Source organism: Ammodytes marinus (assembly GCF_949987685.1).
Source record: "Ammodytes marinus genome assembly, chromosome: 24".
Classification (NCBI taxonomy): Eukaryota; Metazoa; Chordata; class Actinopteri; order Uranoscopiformes; family Ammodytidae; genus Ammodytes; species Ammodytes marinus.
In genome coordinates, this window is record NC_137228.1 from 9,460,981 (window position 1) to 9,477,701 (window position 16,721).

Consider the following 16,721-nt stretch of genomic DNA (forward strand, 5'->3'; position numbering starts at 1 on the left):
GCCTGACACATACCACTTGAGAGTTCCCTAATATAGACCCCGACGGCTTCCGAGGCAAAGGGTAATAAACAGACACTCTTTCCAGTTTGCTGTGTCCCCGAGAAAACAACTTTTTCATGGACATAAAACAGAATTATGGATCTTTTCTCCCAGGTGAAGTGCTAGTTTGGAATATATGTAACTAATGGGGGGGAGGAGTGCTTGTTTGAGCTTAGTAGTGTGTATTTCAAACTATTTTGGCAATGTCATGCTGGGAATGTTTGGCTTGCTATGTTGTAGGTTTCATTCCCAGAGAAGAAGCAGGACATGCAGGAACAAGGTACCATTACAATCATTGTTTTATTTCATTAAAATGTGCATCAGATTGTATAAGTAAACATGGGAAGCATACTGAATGGATCTGTGCTGCCCGTGCTAGTTTGTAACTAGGTATTAGCAGGCGTGTGTGTGCACGAACGTGTCCTATCTATATCAGTCTCTGTTTTGAAATTATGTTACCTCACAGACGCTGATGCCACAGTCTACATGAATTTCATGAAGAGTCACAGCTGCTATGATGCCATTCCAACCAGCTGTAAACTGGTCATATTTGATACCACACTGCAAGTAAGTCAGAATGCAGCTTTTGCAAGGAAAGGGAACATTACAAATCTGGGTTGTTATGTCTTGTTTTTTGCTTGTAAAATGCTCCTTCTGATTGTGTGAATGCATTCCTTTCGAAGGTGGAAAAGGCCTTTTTTGCACTGGTGGCAAACGGCTTGAGGGCTGCGCCTCTGTGGGACAGCAAGCTGCAGAGATTTGTGGGTAGGTCACAGTGAAGCGTAGGCCTCTGTGAATTATAATAACTTGCACATAAATCCACTTTTTTCCCTCACGCAGGTATGCTGACTATTACAGATTTCATCAACATCCTCCACTGCTATTACAAGTCCCCACTGGTGAGCATGGACACACATCAGTTCTTCTTCTTTTTTGTTATTCCCCTGTGATTTTAAAGCTATAGTGCGCAACTTTCTCATATAAATGAATATCCGTCACATTCAAGCCATCGCCAAACGAGTTGACACAAAGTTGAGTAAGCCTATCAGCGCTACAAAAAACTCTCTGTGTATTTCTCACTATGGCAGCATTAACAAAACGGTGTCGCCCCCCCGGCGCAGGAGCTCAAGAAATGCCCACGAGAAATGACAGTGGCTGATTCTGCTGCTTAGAAAAAATCCTGGACAGACGCCTACAGCAGAAGATATAAAATTCATGTGTGATCACTGAAGGCTTACAGCATGTAGTAAGGCTGACAGTGTTGTTGTAATTACTCGGAATTTCTCATGGGGGCAACATAAGTAACTTACGCACTATAGCTTTAAGATTGTAAAGTAAAAACTAAGCAACAGATAGTTATTTGGTGTCCTTTCCCCGTCATTATTGACTCCTAACTCGACACCGGGTTCTCCCTCGGCAAAGGTCCAGATGTGTGAGCTGGAGAGCCACAAGATTGAAACATGGAGAGGTGACTAATTTCAAAGTAAATAGCCAACACTGATCAATAATATTATCACCGCATGCACATTTCTGTCAATTTCCATCAGAGCTCCCCCCTCTCTCTCTCTCCCATTCTCTTCCCCTGTCTAGATGTCTACCTACAGTGTACCAATCACGTCCTCATAAGTATTTCTCCAGAGGCCAGGTGAGTGCACATAACATTCTCCCACATGCAAATCTTTGCTACTCTATTTGCACTCTACAGTCAAGTGACAATAGATTCCTCTTTACTATGTTCTTCCTCTCAGCCTCTTTGACGCCATCTACTCCTTACTCAAATACAAGATCCACAGGCTGCCGGTCATCGATCCCCAGTCTGGGAATGTCTTGCACATTCTGACCCACAAAAGAATCCTCAAGTTCCTCCACATATTTGTGAGTAACCTGGATGTATTTATCGGCGTTTTGTTGTAACCGTGCCATGAAAAAAGAAACCAAAAAGGACTCCCACAAACTGCCTCTCGGAATGGTTTCAGGGGAAAAAGGTTCCCAAGCCTGCGTTCATGGGACGGACGATCCAGGAGCTCGGGATTGGAACTTTCCGGAACATCGCCACGGTTCCGCAAACGGCCACGCTTTACGACGCCCTCTCCATTTTTGTGGAAAGGCGGGTGTCTGCGCTACCTGTGGTTGACGAACAAGGTACGCTCTTAAAAATGATACCTATATAATGCTATCTTTCAGGTTCATAGTTGATATTTGGGTTTTCACTAGACCTATTTTCATGCGGAAGTGTCATCATTTCTCACAGTGCCAGTGATGAATCCCCTATCCAGGCTCTGTCTGAAATGCTCCCTTTTAGAGCCTGTCTCTTTTAGCCCCGCCTTCCAAAAAGCCCAGTCTGCTCTGATTGGCTCTGAATCTTATTGCCAGTTGGATTCAGGGGGATCTGGGGGCGTAGCTTATCACAGGTGGAGGTAGTGCTAAATTAGGTTGGTAATGAGGTGACGTTGCTTCTCCCATTATGACATCATTTGGGGGAGAAATCTGACTGGCGTTTTTGAACACAGGTTTTCAGACAGGTGGAGGTGCAGAAAAAGAGTGAAGGTTGTTCGAAAACACAAGAATCTTTAGACACACGTGGGACCCATATTAATGATGAAAAACCATGAAAAAGTTAAATTGCATAATTGGTGACCTGTACGTTTTTTACATTACTATTTATTGGTAGGTGTTTCCCTTGACAGAAGCAAATATCCTGTCACAGAGTTCAGACTCTAGCATTGTTATTTCATATCAAAACATTTCTTTCCTCAGGTAGGGTGGTATCCCTCTACTCAAGATTTGATGTCATTGTAAGTACTATAGCGATGCATGCAATGTCTTGCACGCTTTTTGTTGAACAAAGGCCCCATTTTGAAAGTCCCAGTACACCGTACAACACCATGCAGCCTATTATCCTTGCATATTATAGCATTGTTCACTCTGAGTGTGTGTTTGCACCCTGGCAGAATCTGGCCGCCCAGAAGAATTACAACAACCTGGACATGACTATGGGGGAGGCAGTACGCAGACGCTGGTGTTTCGTGGAGGGGGTGATCAAGTGCTACCCCGAAGAAACATTGGAAACCATCATAGACCGCTTAGTCAAAGCGGAGGTAGAGGTTTTCCTCCAAAAGAGTTGGCTTTCAGATTGAATCATGAGACTGGAGAAATTGAGGAGAGCTTTTTCTGTGTCAATTTCCTTCTTACTTCCCCCCCAGGTCCATCGGCTGGTTCTGGTGGACAGGGCGGACGTGGTGAGGGGCATCGTCTCTCTGTCTGACCTGCTGCAGGCCATGGTTCTAACCCCTGCAGGTATTGAAGCCCTTTTGTACTAGCACCAGTGGGGACGGAGGGGTCCTCTCCTTCTCTACTTTACCATCTGTGTAGGCTTGAGTCCTGGCCGTGTACCCAGCCAGGTAGGCTCTGAAAGCCCTTTTTCCAACGCCAGGCAAGCGCCCCATCCCATCCCACAACGCCCCCCTCCCACCCTGCTGTGTGGTTGCTTACTGTACTAGCACCAAGAATCCTTAAACCTTATGCGTAAAATGCATGCATGTGCTCTAACAACTCAAAAACCCTGCTCCTTGAGCGTGCACTATTCTATCACTATAAATCAAAAGTGCGATAAAACATGATAAAAAACATCAAAACAGACATTGGGAAGGATTTTTACCCATTCACCCATCTGTTCACACCCAAAGTTACATATAGTGCACCTTTAACCAATGCTTTGCAAGCAAGGATACTACTTTTTGGGATAGTTGCTGAGTAGAATACTAGTAGCTTTTGCTTGTGTCTTTCAGAAATTGACTTGTGACTAAAATGAGAGATCACAAGAGGAAGAACAATTCCCCTGGTTGTCTCCTTGATCTATGTGCTGTGCGCGCGGCGCAACTATAAAGGACAGTGAGCTGACCGTGATTACTGTGACATTGGTCTCCAAGGCAATGTCCACATTGGCCGCATTTGATCAAATTGATCTATATATGTTTATTCAATTCTGTGTATATCTGTATTAAACATTTGTATCAATCCTTGCTGGTGGGTGGTCATTTCAAAATACACTTCCTGGAAAAATGCAGTATGGTTTAAGTGTGTTTATATGGGGTAAAATTAAGCTCTATAAAGAATAAGAAAAATATACATGAACACATATAGGCTATAGTTCTATCAAATTTAAATAGTTGCAGGATTGGCTAGAACTATTTGGAGCTTTTGCAGGTATTTTAATTGTATGCAACATTTCACGCATGCAGCAGCATCCATAACCACACGGTGGTGCTCTTGGGCATTAGATTAAACCATAAACCCCGTTTCCTATACGGTAAACAAGGAAACACGTGACTATGCACTTTTTTTTCTCATCCGTGACGCGCTCGTGTGTTCCGTCCATGGTTCCGTCCGCCCCATCTGTGTCATTGGTACATCAAGGTGCCAGAAATTATCAAAAGAAAATGCTACCAGAAGTGTACTCATCCTTCAAAGTAAAATAAAGTAATGTGACATAAATTCAAATCAGAATTAAATGATAAATCTTTAATGTCCTTTGTCATCTGCAAGGATTTTGTAGGCTATTGAAGGCTGTGAACCTTGAACAGCACCGTGTGGTTTTAAAATTACCATTCACTGTCTTATTTGTGTGAGCATAGGTCGTTACATAACTGTTATTTCATTTTCATTTATCCCCCCGCCCCCCTTTTTTGGCTTAATATATGTACTTTCACTATGAATAAAATATTTGCTGTTACTTGTTGGTATGTGCAATGTGTTTTATTTTGAAACGTCGAGTTGTTTAAGTCCGTCGTGCTTGACGCTGAGCCCTCCATATACACCCCGTGACATCCAAAACAACATAACAAAGTGGGGGAGAAACATGGCGAGCGGAGAGGAGGCAAGAAGACGCCCCTCTGTCACCTCGTCTGCCGTGGGCCTGGAGGACCTGTTCCCGACGGGGCATACGGACCAGGGCTGTGAGGACGGCGACCCGGAGCTCGTCCGTCTACGGGAGCGTCTCCAGGGTTGGCTCTCGCCGTATGAACTACTACTGCTTTGGCTGCAAAGGCTACTGGTGTGGGAGAGGCCGCTGTACAGCATCACCGTGGCCCTCACGCTAAACACGTTGTTCTGGTAACTGTCCCTCATAAAAGTTCGCGTAGAAATTCCCCAACCTTTCTCAACAGTTTTGCTATCACCGCTAGTTAGCTGGCTAACATCAACGGCTATATCACCCATTACGAGTGAATGTCAAGATAAATTAGCTAATCCCACGGCTTTAGCTCAATGCTAACGTAGTGTGTGTGCAACCAGTCTATACTTAATTTGCAGCACACTAAGTATGGCGGGGTGCTTTAAACAGTTTCAGCAACAACATAACCTACCTGTTTGGTCAAAAACATACTAATGTAGTTATTTCGAGTTGCTACACTTGTTATCTTATGTTTGGCTTAATCCTAAACACTCTTGTCATGCTGAGTGAGTGGCCCGGGCCTTGTTAAGAACCCAGCTGTCAGTCACAGCCGACGAACGAGCAGCTGCCTTGTTGATGTATTTATTGAAATACGGAAGATTTTATGTTGTGCCAATGTTTGTTGTATTTATGTGATAAACATCAGCCAGTTGGTGGGCGGTTTCTAATCTATGTTTGTCCCTTACAGGCTCCTGTCGTCCACATCCCTTCGGCCTCTCTTCCTGTTGAGTGTGTCCCTGCTGGGGCTCATGCTTTTGGAGAGATGGAAGCCCAAGTTGCCCATCATTACCGGTGAGCTCAGGCCCTTTTTCCTAATTTTATATATATATATTTGTAATTCAAATCTTACCCCTAAGCCTGTTGTCAATCATCGCTCAAGAAGCACTTGTGTTCACTGTCACTGAGCCAATTCAAAATCTTTATTTTTGGAGCACAGTGGATGGAGAGGAGACTGGTCGACATCATGTGCTTATCTGCCTTTAGTTGCATTTTATTGAATTTTAATTTAGCTTTATTGCGGATTCCTTAATATTTTTATTCCAGTAAACATGTAATCAAACACAGTGCATAATGTCCATCATATCAGATGTGGCCAAATGACACACCTTTGGATGCTCCACACGCACAAACCCATAAAGCAAAAAAAATATTCTGAAAAAAGCCTTTCACACATTGAAGCTCTATGGAAATCTTGAAAGAACTGTCATTTGATTTGTGTGTACCAAAACAAAATTATTTATTTATGTTTTTCACTCATGATAATCTTTCTAATTGTGTGTTTTTCTCCTACTGCAGTTCAACATGCAGATGCCCAGCCTGTACAAAGGTGTGTAATGTGTACATGATAAACAGACTTGACTGGGAATATAGCCCTTTCTTCTCAACGCTTAATCCTGTAGCTATTAAAAATAAGTGCATATGTTCGATTCCAACAGCGTGAAGTTAAGGCCCTTCTCAGCAAATGTGTTCCTTGGGACATGGGGCTGTATAAATATAAGTGATTCTACTTGGCTTAAAGTCTTTCTTTATGTTAAATGACCTTTTCCTCACATGTCACATCGTGTCTAATTTGAGGCCACAGGCGTTATAACCAATAGTCTGTTCTGTTTGTATTCATCTGTGTGCATATCCCACCCTTAAAACTGCCATTACATGATCCAATTCTGCTCTACATCTCTTCAAACTACAAGCAAAAAAAACTACAGATTTTCGTCCTATTTTGAAGTGTCCATTTTGTGTTTTTGTTGGCGCGCAGCGAGACGACTGGTTCCGAGCAGCGCCTACTCAGCATTCCCGAGCTCAGCCATCACCTGGCCGAGAGCTACCTGTACTGCTGCCTGTACCTGCAGGAGATGTTGCAGTACAAGCGGCAGAACCACGGCAAGGTTTGACATTTTGGCTTTGCACACATTCACACATTTCCGACATGTTGAAACAGTGCTGGTGCTGCTGTTGCATGATTCGTCCACACAATTTCTTCTATCATACATCGACACTAAGACACACCTGCACACACACATACAGTAGATGTAACTTGCAGCTTGTTGCATGTTCTATTGCTTAATCCCACCAACACGCTCTGTGTTCCCAGTTCAGTGCGATGACGTGCAGTGGCTGTTTTGCACTCGCCGTGGTTGGACATTATGTACCAGGAATCATGATCTCCTATATTATAGGTGAGTCACTTCTTACCTTATGCACTTTTTTTTAAAGTCTTCACATCAACTGTTTCAAATGTATCTGAATGACACCTGTGAACCATAAAACTGTGTGTGTGTGTGTGTGTGTGTGTGTGTGTGTGTGTGTGTGTGTGTGTGTGTGTGTGTGTGTGTGTGTGTGTGTGTGTGTGTGTGTGTGTGTGTGTGTGTGTGTGTGCGCGCCCCCCTGTTCAGTGCTGAGCGTGCTGCTGTGGCCGCTGGTGGTGTACCATGAGCTGATCCAGAGGATGTACACGGGCTTGGAGCCAATCATGATGAAGCTGGACTACAGCATGAAGGGAGAGACCGAGCATCGCAAGCACGACAAGAGGAGTGAGTGTCTTAATGGGAAGCCTTCGGGGTCTAGACTTTAGGCCTAAACACGCTACTTCTCATAAAATTCTTACAGGAGGAAATTTTACACAAAGAGCTTGTGTTTTGAATCGACTGGATTACCTTTCAACCACTGCAAACAAACAAACAATAGCCATTGTAACTCCACCTGCTATGTAATTGTGTGAATTCTGTATAGCGGTATTGAATTTCAAGAAAGTGGGATTATAAATTCCTCTTATTACATTTGTTCCTAGATCCCCTATCTCCCAATTGAATGTTCATACTTGCACATACACTTATTCTCAAAGTACGAGATGAAATCAGGTGCCTTTCTATCTTTCAGTCAATTCTTATGGCCGTTTGTTGCTGTTGTGTCGTCATATTTCCTTTACCAAAGTGATATTTAATAGTGTGTGTGTGTTTCAACAGAGGTGAAGAAGGAGATGGAGGAAGGGGACGAGCCACAGGCAGAGACGGAGAGCGACAGCGAGGAAGAGCTGTCCTGTTTCGCACCAACGGTATACACATACGCACACCGGGAAATCCGACCCAAGTTACACCGCCACATAGAACACACTTGTGTGTGTGTGTGTGTGTGTGTGTGTATATATATATATATATATATATATATATATATATATATATATATAGCATTAAACCTACAGAGGAAGCCGCCGCAGTAGCTGTATGGGGTTTGTGGAATTGTAATAGAGCTATGTGACTATATTTCAAGTACCACCACATTCCGTTATCGCAACTTGACAATTTTGAAGTAATGTCAGGTATTCAGCCATAGTGACTTCATGTCTGTGGATGTGTCTATGGAATGAACTCAGACCTGCAGAGCACAGTGTAAAGCTATACATTGAAATGTTAACTGCAGTCATTTCTCTGACATGTTAAAGGCTTGACCTTACCTCACTGCTGCATCTGTACATTCAAGTAACGCTTCACTCTTGATGGCAACGTCTCACTTATAGTCACACGAACTGTATATTGTTTTGTTGGAGATCATGTAAATAAATATGATGTGTATATAATTATGTGGTTTCGTTGCTCAGGTGGATGCAAAGACCACAGCCCTTGCGATGGCCATCACAGACTCGGAGTTGTCGGATGAGGAGGCGTCTATCTTGGAGAGCGGGGGTTTCTCTGTGTCCAGAGCCACCACTCCTCAGCTCACCGACGTCTCGGAAGGTAGGTCAATGTCACTGAAAAATTCTGTCTTTTTAATTTCTTCCGTCATGGGCTGTATTTGGGGAACTAGGAGAGAAGACAGTCCTCTTCAAGTATGGCAAGGTTTATAACCATTTGAGCATGTAGATTGTGATGTTATGCACCTGAAGCTAGTAGGGGTTGGATTCACCTTTATGAGACTCTGTTGACAAATTGAATAAGACTTGGCAACTCTTTGATTATGTAGAAACAAGGTAGTAATAACCCTCCTGGCTTTCTGCTGCTGTTACCTGGTTGAGTGTAGTGTCAATAATTGCATATAATGCAACAGTGTGTAAGTTAACATTTGTACTGCACATTATTCCATCTTCCGTGTTGTTTCTTTGTGTATGTGAACAGTCAATTCTATGACATTGCATCATGTAATCTTCATTCAATTTGACAACATCAAAAACCCATCTGTACATTTTTGGCTTAGATGCTGCATTCAATGAAGTTGTATTTCCCCCCGTCTCCTTACAGACCTGGACCAGCAGAGTGTACACAGCGACCCGGAGGAGGCCTTCCTGCGCGACCTCCCCGAGTTCCCGTCGGTGGAGGAGTTCCCGTCCATGGAGCGCCACCTGCTCCACTTCCCTCTGGCCCAGGCCGGGGCCCAGGCCGAGGGGGAGCTGCTGAGCCCGGCCAGCCTCCTGCTCCAGCACCTGGCCTCACCGCTGCACTTTGTCAACACGCACTTCAACGGACACGGACGACCACCGGGCGGGGAGGGGCCCACACTGCCTCGGCCGGGGGCAGGGGAGGAAGCGGGGAAGGAGCTTGTTCGGGAGGAGGAGGTTGCAGGAATCCAGGGTGAACAGCAGCGCTCGCTGGAGGCTTTGAGCGAGGAGATCGTGAGCACGGCCATCTCCACCGTGGTTCAAAACACTCTGTCGGCTTTGTTACGCTCCGGAGACACCAGCGAGGAGCCGTCCCTAGCCGAGTTTCTCCCCGCTGAAACCCCGCCTAGCGCAATGGAGACCCCAACCCAACCCACCGACACTACAGTCACTACAATCGGTCCGATGGTTGCCGTCGCCGACCCGGACGAGGCAATCCCGACAGAGAACGTTGCTGGGGAAGAGGAGATGCCCGACAATAGGCTGGTTCCCGCAGAAACGGAGGAAGAGGACTTTGAGCTTCTGGACCAAAGCGAACTGGATGAGCTGGACGAAGGGCTGGACCTGGGCTCTGACGGACAGCTGGTGGGCGGAGCCTCGAGACCTCCACAGACACCTCCATCTCCTCAGCATCAACCCCAGTCATAGCTTCTTTGTTCCTGCCCCCCTATCCCAGCCCACCCCCAGCCCACCCCACCTCCCAACTGTTTTGTTTTTATTTGTCCATTAGAACCACATTATACCCATACATACGACTATATACAAAAACCTTTATCAAAGAGTTGGGCGTTAGTACTCGGTGCGTTCTGCTTGCGTAGCCTTTCATTTCCAGCTTCTAGTCCTAGACCTTAAAGCCTCTGGAAACCTGCTCTCAAATAGTAAAAATCAATATATGATATCAAGTCAGGTGTCTTAATAAGATTTTACAAAAATCTGATCGAAAATAATTGTTCATGTATATTTTATTTATATATACAGTCCCCTCCATAAGTATCGGAACAGTGAGTCCAATTCCTTTATTTTTGCTGTAGACTGGAAACATTTGGGTTTGACACCAACATATGAATATGAGACAATAGATCAACATTTCAGCTTTCATTTCCAGGTATTCACATCTGGATCTGATAAACAACTGAGAAGATAGCATTATTTAAAGGAACACCACATTTTTAGGTGAGCAAAAGTATTGGAACAGATAGACTTAAAATAGATTAAAGTGAATAAGACTTAATATTTTGTTGCAAAGCCTTCGCTTGCAATAACTGCATCAAGCCTGTGACCCATTGACATCAAAAAACTTTTGAATCCTCCTTTTTGATGCTTTGTGTTGAAAATGTGGTGTTCCTTTACAAAAAATGCTATCTTCTCAGTTGTGTGTGTGTGTGTGTGTGTGTATATATATATATATATATATATATATATACACACACACACACACACACACACACACACACACACACACACACACACAATTTAGTTTAAAAAAGGCTTCTCTACTGTCTATACCGTTTGACAAGGCTGTGTTGGCGTGGCCGTATTGAACAGACTCCGATTGCAACAGTCATTGTTTTTATAGATCGTTCGGGCCAGAAAAATGCCATGATTGGTTCAAAAAGTTGATCAAACTTAAATGACATGATCTTTCATTTGGATCGATAAATATGCCTAAATCTTTTCAGATGCTTACTATCATGCAACTACCTCCCCACATTACAAAGTAAAAAGGATTTTGTGGATTTCTTTTTATGGGTTTACAGGGGCTTTAACATTATCAGGTTCATCAAGCTGCGTTCGCGCTGACACAACGGCACACTTTTAAGTACACAAGCTAATTCAGAAATCATCAATAATGCATTTACAGTGGTTGTTCTACTGCCTGGATCATGTTCAGTGCAGAACTGGCTCGGGTTAACAGAAACTTCATTGTTGTCAGGGCTGTTGCCGGGCAGTTTATATCTAGCTTTGAAATTTGCTTGTAACATAAGCAGGCAAATTTCTCGCTGCGTAGTGAAAAAGAAAATTATAATGCCTTTATTTTCTACCTTGGCAAAGAGCTTTACCCTTCCAGGAGCAAACGTTTATCTAGATGGTGTTATGAAGAGTTGAAATGTTGGCTTCCATAACTATTAATATATGCTATAAATTATTTTATTTAACGGCCAGTCGAATCTTTGTTTAGCCGAAACTTAGATGGGGGATTTAAATGTAAATTTGATCCATTCAGATGCCCATAAAGAGTATGTTTTTTTTTCTATGGTGGACATACAGGTTTGAAATGTTGTTAATTTAAAAAAAAATTGTATCGTCCCTCACTTTATCCTCAACTTTTTAATGTCTCCAAGGTTACGGTTTTGACAGCAGCGTTCAGTCAGTAGTGGGATTTCACTTGTTGCCTGGTAACAGAAACTTCATCCCCTGACATTGTTGGATGTCGACGAGTAGTAGCATCTTTACCCATCCACAGAAGTGACTTTGATGACGCTATATAATAGAAACGTTCCACAACTTCCCCGTCTGTGATTAATGCCTCATTTTTACCAATTTTTTTGAAAAATAATTTAATTTAATACATCCGTATGCAAGTGAATTTCTCCTCCATTCTTGAAAAGTGAAAACGGCCCCTTTCGCATTCAACTATTTGAGATGCATAGTCATCACCGGGATGTGTATATTTACCAAATAACCTCCTTTTGTGCCACGGCAAGTCCATGCATGCCACGCATTGTGCATTTATTCACCATCTTCAATATTTGAGAATCATTTTTCAAAGGAGTTTTATCTTATTTTTTTATTTTTTTTGAGGAACATACTTGTTCAAATATACATTATCAGACCGCTGTTGTGGGACACATTTTCAACGTGACTGAAAATAATCTAGCACTATGCGCGACTGTGCAAAGAGGGCGGTTTTTGCTTTGTTAAACCACTCAGCATCCAGATCTCAGGGGTGGGTTGTACACATTGAATATAGCATAGCCGAAAACGCCATTTCCCGACTTGTTGTAGTGCATTGTATTTGTACTAACTTTTTTTTCCGTTTTCCAGTCGCTGCCTCCTTGTGTATAGTGTAGAAAATGCTTAAAGTAAAAACAAAAAAAGAACGTTGTATATTCTGCATGTAAAAAACAGCACTCTGTTCAAGTTCTCCTTGTCGACTGACAAAGTACTGCACAATTTGTGAGGAATAAAAAAAATAACATCTATTTGAATGTTTCAAGGTTAAAGAAAGCCCATTTAAATTCATTATGTTTTATTATTCAGTTACCAACCAGGGGGATTACATGTTTACACATGTCCTCCTTTTAAAGAACCACTTTCTGTAAAACTGTGGTAACATTGACATCAGATTTGGAGAAGGACAATTAACAGACTAGTTTTGTGTATGGTAGTAGTGTGATATACGCTTAAATAAAATATCGCTTCTTGAACTATATATAAAAAAGGCACTTACTGAACTGTACACTTTAAGAAAAAAAAAGGAATATATTTTCTAATTTCTCCTTTTCCATAAAGTACTCAGTTTGATCTTTTACATCTAAGAATATACGGCGGCTACGGACCAGTTTCACAAAGCAGGGGGAATAAAAAAAGATTGGTTGTCATTTGACTGGTAGAAATCAAACTGCTACTCCACATGTAACTGGAGAGAATAAAAGAACAAACTGAAACAAACTTTGAGATGTGGAAATGAAATGTATCTGGATTTGTTTGTCTTTATTCGTGTCTTTATTTTTTGGGAATTATCTTTTATATATTGACTTTTAATTAGCGGATGAAAACAACATTGACACCATATGTATGTGAAGATAAATACACCCATATAGATCATGACCGAAAGGTGTAATATATTCATTAAGAGTTGATTATATGCCTTATATGGTATCAAATTCCACCTGTCTGCCACAAAATCCTTGTTGAGACATTAACAGCTAATCCTGCTCACTTTGCTTTCCAAGTTCTTTTTCCTAGGAAAGACAAACAAATATTTTGGTAGGTTTTAAAATGATTGATTGAAACAATACTGTGGTAACAACAGATTGAGGCCATTTTGGTAACTTGACATACCTGCCTAAGTTCCGTCGTAGAAAGTTGAAGGCTCTCTTTCAACTCGTCTCCTACAGTCACGTCACGCACTACGGCCCATTTACCGTCCGTGAAGGTTACTGGAACTGAGACCACAATGCCTTCTGGGAGGTTGTAGTAGCCTGCTAGAAGCAAACACATAATCACATATAAGTTTAATAAAAATTAATTACAATTATGTATCCTTTATTTGAAATGTTTCTTAACATTTTAAACTTCATGCTTGCTGCAATGTAATTTTGCACCCATATTATGTTTGACTGTAGCTCTACCTGGGCAAAGCACACCCACTGAGAAGATGTCATCAGGACTACAAATCCCATTCCAGGCTTTGAGGACGGTGAGGAGCCCGTTGGTGACCGACATGGCGGCTGCTTGGCAAGTCCCGGAAGCCACTGCCTCGCGCTGCCAACACACCATGTCCTGTAAGTCTGTTTCGAAACATTTCCTGGAAGACATGAGGTCATTGGCTTTATATTTAATTTTTTCTTTAACGCATCTAAGCAAAGGATGTCTTTTTGATTAGAGCAGATGTACTGTGAAACCAGAACAGACAACACAGATTGAAGCCACAGCAGGCTATGGATGATAGAGGTAGACCTTTTCATATTTTGTTTATTTAGCGAGTGACAGATGGGTGGAGCTTAACAGTAAAATGCATGCAAGAGGAAAGTAAATCAAATGAGAAAAGCCATTAATCTAGCATTTGAAGCACACTAAGAACTAATCACCCTATGCTTCTGAACCAACAGTTTGACGTACAGTTGTATGTATAAATACTTACTTTTAATATGAACAAACCTTCCATGAAGAACCTTTTGGACTGGCAGGGAGAAGAATGCCGGCCCTTTGATGGGCCCGTCATAGTTGAAAACTCTCGCCCTCTGCAGGTCGACGTAGAAACTACCACTGATGTTCCCCCACACTATGACATTTGTGACATCTAGAACAGAGAGAGAGAGGAGTAGAGACACCGTTCATCTTACGAAAAGTGATTTTGCTTAAGTGCAGTGTGAATATGCAGTAATTACAGGGGGAGTCAGGGATTCTGGAGAATGCTTGTTGTCCAAATCACTTTTTGTTAAAATCGGTGAATATCTCCTCACAATCTCCTACCTGTACATTCTGTGTGTGCGCTGAAAACAAAATCCAGTGTTAATACAGAGCCTAGGCTCTGTAAACTGGCAAGCTGCACAGTAAAGACAGGTTGTGGATCATGAGGGGATATTCACTGATTTTGACTACAAGCGTTCTCCAGAATCGCTGTATCCTCCTTTAAATGTAAATCAGATTCACCAAACAGTATAGCTTACCTGAGGGCTTCACTTTCAGCTTGTCTGCAACGATGGTCCTGGCCATGTTCTCCAGCTGTGTCGCCATGGTGACAAACTGGTGGCTGTCGATGGAGCGCACGTTGTCCAATAGGATGGAGCACCTCAGGTTGACCAACGAGTCGCCGCACACGATCACCTTCACATCCTTCTTGGCCCTGGTGTCAATCAGCTGCCCGTACTGTCTGAACCGCTCTGAGATTATCCTCTTCTTCTCCCCCTGATCTTCCTTTGCTTTTGGCTCTCCATCAGACCACCACTCGTCCAGCAGCAGGATGACGTTCGCCTCTCTGAAGGCCTGTTGCAGATTAGTATGAGTGGTCACCTGTGAAGAAATAATATAGCCTAGTTTGATGGCTTTTGGTGGAGTCAGCGATTCTGGAGAAAGTTTGATGTCAAAATCTTGGAATATCTGCTTGCTATTTGCTACCTGTCCATATTGTGTGTGTGTGTGTGTGTGCGTGTGTGCGTGTGTGCGCGCGCACGCCTATAGGCTCTGTAAACTGGCATGTTGCTAGCCCCCTGTGTTGCTTTAACAGTTGACAGAGCCTATGCTGTGTGAACCCCTCAAAATAACCACACACTACAGACAGGTAGCGGATTGTGAGGAGATATGCACTGATTTAAAAAAAATATCAATTAAAAAAAAAAATGTTATGCTATACTTGATGGAGCAAAGGAATTGCCAGCTCTTCCGTCTCTATCCTCAGTTGATGCAGGTCCTGCTCGCTCCCCTCCAAGTCTAACAGGTAGAGGCTAATGGCTGTCACACGGGGGAACACCTCGGCAGAGAGCAGGCTGGGGATCAGGACGTGGCAGGTAGGGCTGAGAGCACTGGCAAAAGACGTATAAGAAAATTCTATCTATTATTCCACCTGTTATCTCATTTTGAGTATTGTTCATGTTCATGCACATCAGAAAAGATTTTGCCGGGGGCACCCTTAGCTCAGTTGGTAGGGCGTCTTTTATTTTCTTGTGTCAGTTCAGTTGACACACTTAACTCTTAGACACATTTCCACACACATCCTCAGAGGGGGGAAAAAAAACTTTCAAAAACATTCAGACCAACCTACCTGCTGATCCATATGTGAAAGGGTTTTAAAAGACTGGCCCGATGCTTCTCCTCTGCGATAAGGTTAATCCTGGCCTCCAGATTCTCTGCTGCTACACTCAGCATTATTTCTGAGGGCATTTCTGATGTGATGTTGTAGTAATCCTACACATTATTAACCAATTGAATCAGGGCGTTTGTTTGTTAAGTTTGGAAGTCATTGAAATATTATTTTTTTTAAAAAACGTAATAATAGGCTACCTGACAATGCTCCAGGAAGTCACTGAAGCCCCCCAAAAGCATTTCTTTTCCCCCCTGGGCCACCAGCTCCCTCCAAACCAGAGGAGACTGCTCGTGTCTCCAGCCATTTCTTTTGCAGGTCGCCTCCAGCCATTCCTAACCGGGAGAGAGGTCACATTGAGGTAAACAAAAAAAAAAAAAAAACATTGAACAAGTCATAAGAATAATACTTTTGTTATTTGTGAATCAAAAAGACCTACCTTCCATTCACCTGGCAGGATGGAGATCTTGTGGATCCTGAAGTCCGGTAGAGATCGCTGAAGACTGTCCCCCAGCAGTTCCGCTTTGGCGTAATGCGGGCAGTCAGTTCTGCCTGGGGAGGTTGAAATTATTTTAATTACAAATGTTATATGTTTAAACACACATAAACGCTTTAAAAAATCAAATCAAACGAACCAGCGAGCACAAATTTGGCCATCGTATCCGGATGGCGTCGGTTGCTAGGAAACCGAGGGTGTTACGCTGATTTGAGTCCTTGTAGGAAAAACATACAGAAATTATCAGAGCTATTTCGTTTTTAAAGTACAATTTCCATATTATAAACTGCAATAAAAAAAATGTATACTAGCGACATTTTATATTCACAATACAAATGTT

At 42.7% G+C, this 16,721-nt stretch overlaps 3 protein-coding genes across 3 annotated transcripts; 2 read left to right on the top strand and 1 right to left on the bottom strand.

Moving 5' to 3' along the window:
- The first annotated feature begins 64 nt into the window (after positions 1–64).
- prkag3a (protein kinase, AMP-activated, gamma 3a non-catalytic subunit) lies at positions 65–3,949 on the top strand. The gene is given in 14 exon segments (XM_080052918.1): positions 65–153; positions 280–319; positions 506–606; positions 723–804; positions 880–938; positions 1,462–1,512; positions 1,516–1,522; positions 1,630–1,684; positions 1,788–1,914; positions 2,016–2,181; positions 2,797–2,834; positions 2,991–3,137; positions 3,243–3,336; positions 3,828–3,949. Coding segments are annotated over 14 exon segments (999 nt in total). The 5' UTR covers positions 65–135; the 3' UTR covers positions 3,842–3,949.
- Positions 3,950–4,871: 922 nt separating this feature from the next.
- retreg2 (reticulophagy regulator family member 2) lies at positions 4,872–10,746 on the top strand. The gene is made up of 9 exons (XM_080053170.1): positions 4,872–5,151; positions 5,679–5,782; positions 6,287–6,317; positions 6,747–6,876; positions 7,083–7,167; positions 7,384–7,521; positions 7,954–8,042; positions 8,586–8,721; positions 9,223–10,746. Exons 1-9 carry the CDS (start codon positions 4,898–4,900, stop codon positions 10,005–10,007), a joined length of 1,752 nt encoding a protein of 583 aa, XP_079909296.1. The 5' UTR covers positions 4,872–4,897; the 3' UTR covers positions 10,008–10,746.
- Positions 10,747–13,135: 2,389 nt separating this feature from the next.
- mdh1b (malate dehydrogenase 1B, NAD (soluble)) lies at positions 13,136–16,542 on the bottom strand (the record flags this gene model as incomplete). The annotated part of the gene is made up of 10 exons (XM_080053171.1): positions 13,136–13,324; positions 13,425–13,567; positions 13,715–13,890; positions 14,244–14,385; positions 14,756–15,098; positions 15,439–15,607; positions 15,847–15,989; positions 16,086–16,220; positions 16,325–16,433; positions 16,517–16,542. The coding sequence occupies 10 exons, from the start codon at positions 16,540–16,542 to the stop codon at positions 13,289–13,291; spliced, it is 1,422 nt and encodes a 473-aa protein (XP_079909297.1). The 3' UTR covers positions 13,136–13,288.
- Between the last annotated feature and the right edge of the window lie 179 nt (positions 16,543–16,721).